This window comes from Ostrea edulis, chromosome 6, assembly GCF_947568905.1.
Source record: "Ostrea edulis chromosome 6, xbOstEdul1.1, whole genome shotgun sequence".
Lineage (NCBI taxonomy): Eukaryota > Metazoa > Mollusca > Bivalvia > Ostreida > Ostreidae > Ostrea > Ostrea edulis.
Genome location: NC_079169.1, coordinates 16635332 through 16643693, shown reverse-complemented (window position 1 = coordinate 16643693; position 8362 = coordinate 16635332). Strand labels below are relative to the sequence as shown.

The 8362-nt window shown below is 36.8% G+C and overlaps 1 protein-coding gene across 1 annotated transcript; it reads left to right on the top strand.

Moving 5' to 3' along the window:
* The first annotated feature begins 906 nt into the window (after positions 1-906).
* On the top strand, positions 907-8087 carry LOC125683863 (glutathione S-transferase omega-1). The gene is made up of 5 exons (XM_048925360.2): positions 907-1044; positions 4570-4675; positions 5525-5744; positions 7475-7601; positions 7691-8087. Exons 1-5 carry the CDS (start codon positions 1017-1019, stop codon positions 7933-7935), a joined length of 726 nt encoding a protein of 241 aa, XP_048781317.1. The 5' UTR covers positions 907-1016; the 3' UTR covers positions 7936-8087.
* Positions 8088-8362: the final 275 nt, after the last annotated feature.

Sequence of the window (8362 nt, the reverse complement as noted above, 5' to 3'; positions counted from 1 at the left end):
AGTTTCAGAGGATACTGATACGGAATCAGAAAACCACAGTGTGGTGATCCGGAAAACCGGATCACACGCTGTGAAATCCACAGTATCAACGAACGATACATTGATGGGTATATAATAATCTTTGTTATCAGTAACATATACCATATATAAAGGGGCGGGCAGAGTGAGCGGGGGATGGGAGAGGGCTATCCCCCTGTCCGCCCCCTCATATACACATACCGGTCGAAAACAACGATTGAAAAATTCGTAGAACGATTGTAAAATCAGTCCAAATATATCGTACATAGTAAACCCTAAAAAATAATTTTGTAAGCTCTTTCGGGTTTGAAAATTGACAAGAAACCCTACTTCTATGCACAAAAATAGGTGATTTCATTGGTAAATTCCATGAGCTTGCGGGGTCTTCGCCCCCCTGGACCCACCAGGCATTTGCCCTGGACCCACTGGAGGCCTCAAGGCGACCCCCAAATCCCTTTGCCATACTTTGCTACACTTCATTTTCTTTCTGTCTACGCGCCTGGCGTTTCATCGTATTATAATCAGAATGCATGTTGGTCTAATTTCCCGAAAAAAAATGAAAGGGGGTATGGTACGTTACAGTTCTTCAACTATGTCCTAAAATGAAAATCTTTTCCACCAGTTTAATAATCAGGTTTGTTTGTTGAAAAGCTTATACCATTTAAAATCCAATTCGATTCAGCACTTCTCAGATCCCTATGTGAATATGCATTGTTTAAAGAGTTCAGCATGCGGAAAGCAAACAAATCAATATCGATGTTTCATCCTCAACCATTGAGATAATCAATAGAAGTATACACATGTAAGTAAGGTAACTATGATCAGAGGAAACATAACTACACTGCAGACTGTAGTTCCAGCACGAGGACGCAGTGCCTGTGGGGGCCCTCACAGGTGAGAATCTGTAACGGTGAAGATATAGAACACCAGGTAAAGATACAGGTATATAAACACAAGACTATTTTGCTATTCACTGTCAGAGAGTTCATATATCAGCTATGGCGACAGCGAAGGCTTTTTCTGCAGGTAAGTCTTAATTAATAATTGGTATAGTTAACAAGTTGCGTGTATCCCATATAATACATTTTACATATAATATATGGCGCATATACGTTTATGGAAAGCCAAAATGTTCAGTTATATTGTAATTTGAATAAAGGTATGATTCGTTCAACGTAGAATGTTTAATGTAAATTATGACAAATTTTACTTTATCTGAAAATTGTACGCAGTGTTCAATGTGAATGCTAAATCTTTGTAATGTGGAATTCGTTCCTGTTTGTATATGTGAATGTACCTTAACGACGATAGGTGGCGTGCGTTACGCCTCACCTTATAGGAGTATGGACGATCCAATGAATGTAGTTATAAAGACATCTCGATATGGACGTTTTATTAACATTTTGTCATTTACATATACCAACATAGGGGTCGGGAATCTTCTTACAGAGAAATATGTCCCATACTTCTGCCCCAGGAACACTTTTTGTCGCATTTTATTTTCATATTGAGGAGCATTCATTTCATTCGACAATGCAAACACACCATAAATGAATTCAATATATGTATTTCTGTGACATACCTATAGAAATTTAGTTCTGTGACATACCTATAGAAATTTAGTTCTGTGACATACCTATAGAAATTTAGTCCTTATCATGAAGTTATACATGTATTATTGAAAAAATATGATATCAAGTTATGTTATCTACAACCTGTATAATTATGTGCAGTACATGTACTTAGTATGTACAGTCTGGGTTGTAACTACGTTCGTAGGGCACAACCCATACAAACTAACAACAAAGTCATTTTGCATAATCATGTGTCAACACCGAGTCCTTCTTGCTTTAAATAATGAAAGGTGAAGATAACGAACAGTGATCAATCTCATAAATCCCATAAGCAATACAAAATAGATAGTTGGGCAAACACGGACTCCTGGACACAACAGAGTGAGATCAGGTGCCTAGGAGGAGTAAGCATCCCCTGTCGACCGGTTACACCTGCAGTGAGCCCTATATCCGGATCAGGTAAACGGAGTTATCCGTAGTCAAAATTAGTGTGCCAAAAATGGCCTAACAATCGGTATGAAAAACGTCAGACAGCATTTGACCTAGTGAAGTAACTTGTACATGTATATTGTTATATCTCTACGTTTAGCTCCTCTCCTGTACTTGCGACATTAGTTTGCATTGCATAATGAGGATAGATTGCATATACCTGAATGATGATATAAATCTGCCATACGTCTATAGTTATGTTCAAATGTCAGATCTTTATGTCGATTTGTTAAAGCTTTGTGTCGAATTAAGTCGACATAACGATCTGTCCGATCCACATACATGTAATACCGGTAATCCTATAACATACATGTAACACCGGTAATCCTATAACATACATGTAACACCGGTAATCATATAACATACATGTAATACCGGTAATCATATAACATACATGTAACACCGGTAATGATATAACATACATGTAACACCGGTAATCCTATAACATACATGTAACACCGGTAATCATATAACATATATGTAACACCGGTAATCATATAACATACATGTAACACCGGTAATGATATAACATACATGTAATACCGGTAATCCTATAACATACATGTAACACCGGTAATCATATAACATATATGTAACACCGGTAATCCTATAACATACATGTAATACCGGTAATCATATAACATACATGTAATACCGGTAATCCTATAACATACATGTAACACCGGTAATCCTATAACATACATGTAACACCGGTAATCATATAACATACATGTAACACCGGTAATGATATAACATACATGTAACACCGGTAATGATATAACATACATGTAATACCGGTAATCCTATAACATACATGTAACACCGGTAATCATATAACATATATGTAACACCGGTAATCCTATAACATACATGTAATACCGGTAATCATATAACATACATGTAATACCGGTAATCCTATAACATACATGTAACACCGGTAATCCTATAACATACATGTAACACCGGTAATCATATAACATACATGTAACACCGGTAATCATATAACATACATGTAACACCGGTAATCATATAACATACATGTAATACCGGTAATCCTATAACATATATGTAACACCGGTAATTCTATAACATACATGTAACACCGGTAATCATATAACAAGTTGGTTGGTTGTACATATTGTTCAATGTACCGCTCGAGAATTTTTCACTTATGAGACTGCGGTGAAGGGCTGCAAAATTTAGGCTTATGGTCGGCTCTTACGGCCTTTGAGCAGGGAGGGATCTTTATCATGCCATACCTGTGTGACACGGGGCCTCGGAATTTGCAGTCTCATCCGAAGGACCGTCCCATATAGTTGTCTCTTACGACAAGCAAGGGGTACTGAGAATCTATTCTAACCCGGATCTCCACGGGAATATCTGACAAATAAACACAATTTTCTGACAAGCATGTCTTGTCGGATGATTATTTTGGCATGTCAGATATATAATTGTGTGGATTAGTCAGATATATAATTATGTTGACTAGTCAGATATATAACCATGTCGACTATTCAGATATATAATTTTGTTGACCAGTCAGATATAAGTATATAATTATGTTTACTAGTCAAACATATTACCGGTATTATGTAATGTCGGCTGAGATTAGGCTTGCCTGACTATTTGGACTGACGCCTTCACCAAATCTCGGAGCTGTCCTTCATAATTCATATCTGGAAATTTACTTTCAGCTTCGGCCGATTCTAGCAATTAACCTGCACTTATGTGATACTGTTGTTCGCTTCAAATACGTTAGTTGACTATTATATCAACTCTGTATCACTATTAATGCTGCATCGCTTACCGTATAATTATGTAAATTCCATAAAAATAAACTGTCACTAAATCCGTGCAAATGATGACTTCCATGTTGTAATATTTTATCTCTTAAATTTTAAGAGTTCTTATAGTTTTTTTTTTTTTCAATTAGCGATATACAAGTAGGTATGAGGTGATACAAAGTATCAGTAACTAGATAAAGCAGACTATAGGAACTCTTCAATTTCAGGAGATAAAATATTGTGCCATGTAAGTTATCATTTGAACGGAAAATTTAGTGACTATTTTCAATTTGGTATTTTCATACCTAGACGGTAAGCAATGTAAAATTAATAGTGATAGAGAATTAGTTTAACAGTCAAATCACTTATTTGAAGCGAACAGCCGTGTCGCCTAAGTGCACATTAATTGCTAGAACCGACCGAAACTGAATCTCAGCCGACATATATAATTATGTTGACTACTTGGATATGTCAATTGGTCAGATAATCATGATACCGACTTTTTAAAAATCATTATGTTGATTTGACAGAAAATTCTAGTGAGAAATAGATGTAAATTTGTTAAGGCTTTGAAATATCGTTTTGTTGACAAGTGGATATAAAGATCTCACAAGTCGACATAATTATCTGACAGCTGATGGCAGAAATATCCCATCATGCATTACGACTGTTCTAAACATGGTGTCATATTTTGAAATTTACAGAGACAAATTTCCCCGCCTTGGAGGCTGGCAAACTACGGGTTTACAGCATGAGGTTTTGTCCATACGCACAACGCTCACTCCTAGTGCTGGCTCACAAAAATATACCGTAAGAAAGTTTCTTTTAATTTAATTTGTGAGTGTGACTCTTTACTCTTTACAAACACATTTACAGAGAGAGAGAGAGAGAGAGAGAGAGAGAGAGTGTGGTGTCAACAGACAGTGTATATACCAATTTACCGAACTCCTCTTCTCTTTCACCCGTGGCTCTCTGCATGACAATTTCTTCGTTTCTCATAAATGAGCATTACGTGATTCGGCCAATCGCTGAGTTTCCGAGCAAGACTTAATCGATGATTTAAACTATTTATAGAATGCGGTTATATTACTCTGACTAATCAGAACGCTTCCTCTTCCACTAACAAACGCAAAATCATTGTGTGCACGTGTGTTTAACATTGACAGATGTGAAGGTACATTTATGAGGATCGTAATGATGTTTTTCTGTCACTAAGAACAGGCGGTGAGAAGTCTTTACACCAACGGGTGTTTCTATTGAAATATTCGGAGACTAATAACGACGAGTGTTGTCTATTGATAATTACCCCTCCCCCCTTTGCAACAAGTGGACATATAAAGGAAATAAACCACGAAACTGTTCAGATGTCATCGATCTGTAGGAGTTTTGTTTTCTATAATTTCGGTGCAAAAAGAACATGTTTTCAATGTCACAACCATTATAGCTGTTTTACTTCTATTGATAACGGATTACGTCATTCTCGACATGCATATTCATGAGAAACGAAGATTGTAACGCAGAGAACCATGGGTGAAAGGGAAGAGGAGAGTACGTTAAAGCCGTGGCGTGCAACGATGCGACTCGGTTGCCAAATATTTGATACTTAAGGTTTATCAGTTACATTTACTCTATGATAAAGGTTTATTATGTTACCTTTAGACACGAAGTCGTCAATGTTAACCTGAAAAATAAACCAGACTGGTTCCTTCAGCGGAACCCTTTTGGCAAGGTTCCCGTTCTTGAGCAAGACGACAAAATAGTGTACGAGTCCCTCATCTGCAGTGACTACCTGGACCAGACTTATCCCGGGAACAAACTGACCCCTGACGACCCTTATCGCCTGGCTCAAGATAAAATACTCGTGGAACATTTCGACAAGGTAAAAACTTCAGTAACTTCCTTCAGTGATAGGAAATATAGATAGTAATCGTTAGAATTTTAAAGGAAAAGTTAGACGTTTTAAGATGAAAAAAAATTTGTTTACTTATTCTAAAAGCCCAATACATTTACTTCATTACATTTTCGGCGTCTTCTTGAGAACCACTAGACCAAATTCAACCACAATTTTATGTACCACAGAGCATCTGTGGGTAAAGGGAATTCCACATCGTATTCCCTTCCAAAGGTACAAGCGCAGATAGAAAATGTGAGAATAGGGTGCTACATTTAAAACATACCGTCACAAGTCATAGAGCCAAGAAAGGCAAAACTTTTAAGTAATGAAAGACTCCTTATATAATGAAATGAAAGATCAAGTTCAATACATGTTTTACTGTTTTTAATAAAAATATCCACGTTACGTAATAGATTATATATATATACTGCCTAAACATACGCTAAATGTAATATCATGATTGCTCTCAATGTTACAATTAGTTTCCGAGTTAACTTGTAATTTGCATAGTGTGTATAACTTATATAGAGTGATAAAAAACACAGAAAATTCTTATGATAATATCCAAATAATACAACAAGTGTAGCTTTGAATGGTTATTGGGTATCCAGGGCCGTAAATTACATAGAGGCGGAGGAGGCAGCTTAAGATTTGTGTCATTTGTTCATTGCCATGAATGAAAGGTGAAGATAACGAACAGTGATCAATCTCATAACTCCTATAAGCAATACAAAATAGAGAGTTGGACAAACACGGACCCTTGGTCACACCAGAGGTGGGATCAGATGCCTGGGAGGAGTAAGCATTCCCTGTCGCACCCGCTGTGAGCCCTATATCCTGATCAGGTAAACAAGTGTATTCGTAGCCAAAATCAGTATGCCAAGAGCGGCCTAACAATCGGTATGAAACACGTCAGACAGCATTTGACCCAGTGATAGGTTGTATTGGCAAACTAGATCGTTATAACGACCATAGAATTTGTGAAATGCTGACTTTAAACGAGACTGTTGAAATCCCTGCACCATCAACTTGTTTGTCGGTAGCCTGCCTCGATTTAAAAACTGACCATACGCAGAACAAGCTCTTGCGTATTGAATCAGTTGAGAGATATAAACACCATATACAGGTAATAATAGAATATTGCTACATAAATATGGGAAGTTGACGATGGAGAAGCTGAAATTACCCCGGTTTTTTGGGGGGTGGGGGCTTGTTTTTTGTTTTGGTTTTTTGTTTTGGTTTTTTTTGGTTTGTTTTTATTTTTTTGTTGCTGACATTTTATACAATCTGTTACTTTCTGAAATAAAGTGTTTAAAAATTCAGCTTCAAATTATAATATGTAATGTTTTAAATGTTTAGTGAAGTATGCATTTCCTTTCCGATTGATTTCATATTGTTTAACGTTCCTCTTGAGACGTTTTTACTCCTATGGAGACGTCACCATTGCCGGTGAAGGGCTGCAAAATTTTGGCCTATGCTCGGCGCTTACGGCCATTGAGCAGGAGGGATCTTTATCGGGTCACACCTGCTTTGACACGGGGCCTCGGTTTTTACGGTCTCACCCCGAAGGACCGCCCCTTTTAGATGCCTCTTGCGACGATCAAGGAGTACTGAGTTTTCCTTTTCGATAACCCTAGGCTTATTAGAACAACCCCGTAGAAACTGAAGTTGTTGAAGTCGTTAATCTGATTAATGATTGTTATGTTTTCACATAGCTGACGGTGGATTTCTACAAAGCCCGGCAATCGCAACCATCTGAAATACCAGCTGCTATAGAAAAGGTTCGCCAACAGTTAGCGAGATTTGACGCTGAAATTAAGAGAAGGGGAGACTACTTAGGAGGTGATTGTCTGTCTGCTGGGTAAAGTTTAAGTTTAATTACGAAACACTTTTTCTTTCAATCATATACTTTTTTGTTTTCCTCTTTATAGGTGACAAAGTACAAATGATTGACTTCATGATTTGGCCCTGGTTTGAGCGGTTCCTTCTGGTAGAGAAAATGTTTTCCCAAATGATCGTATCGCATGAGTCTTTGCCAAATTTACATGAATGGACGAAGAGAATGTTGGATTGTCCAGCCGTTAAAAAATGCATGCTGCCTATGGAACAACATGCGGAATTCTTGAAAAGTTCCAAAATGGGTGCTCCAAATTATGACGTAGGTTTGGAGGAATGAAATAGGCTGATTATTTCGAACTTAATAACTTTGATAAAACAAATGCTTTGTTATATACAAGTTAAATGTTGTATCCATTTTTAACAATGAATTTTCATACTTATTTCTGATGACCATGGCATATGTTGAATAAAACAATTTACTAAACCCTAGTCTATGATATTCTATCGTTGTGTTCGTTAACTATTGATCACAAATAGTCTTATATATATATATATATATATATATATATATATATCTAAATCATGAATATAACAGTAGAGTGAATTACTATAAACAGCTTGGTTGTGACATATATGTATATAAGACCACGTTTTCGGCTATTCCGATTGTGTGACACAACATACAGGGTATCACGTGGTATTATAATGTCTCTATTATATACATGTATGGAGACATTGCGATATAATACGTTATATCCTAGTAT

Excerpts from the sequence above, each read along its gene's own strand:
- LOC125683863 (XM_048925360.2), top strand. The coding sequence starts at position 1,017 with ATGGCGACAGCGAAGGCTTTTTCTGCAG. Across the intron at positions 1,045-4,569 it reads AGCGAAGGCTTTTTCTGCAG|AGACAAATTTCCCCGCCTTG; the intron begins GTAAGTCTTAAT and ends TGAAATTTACAG. Across the intron at positions 4,676-5,524 it reads CTGGCTCACAAAAATATACC|ACACGAAGTCGTCAATGTTA; the intron begins GTAAGAAAGTTT and ends TGTTACCTTTAG.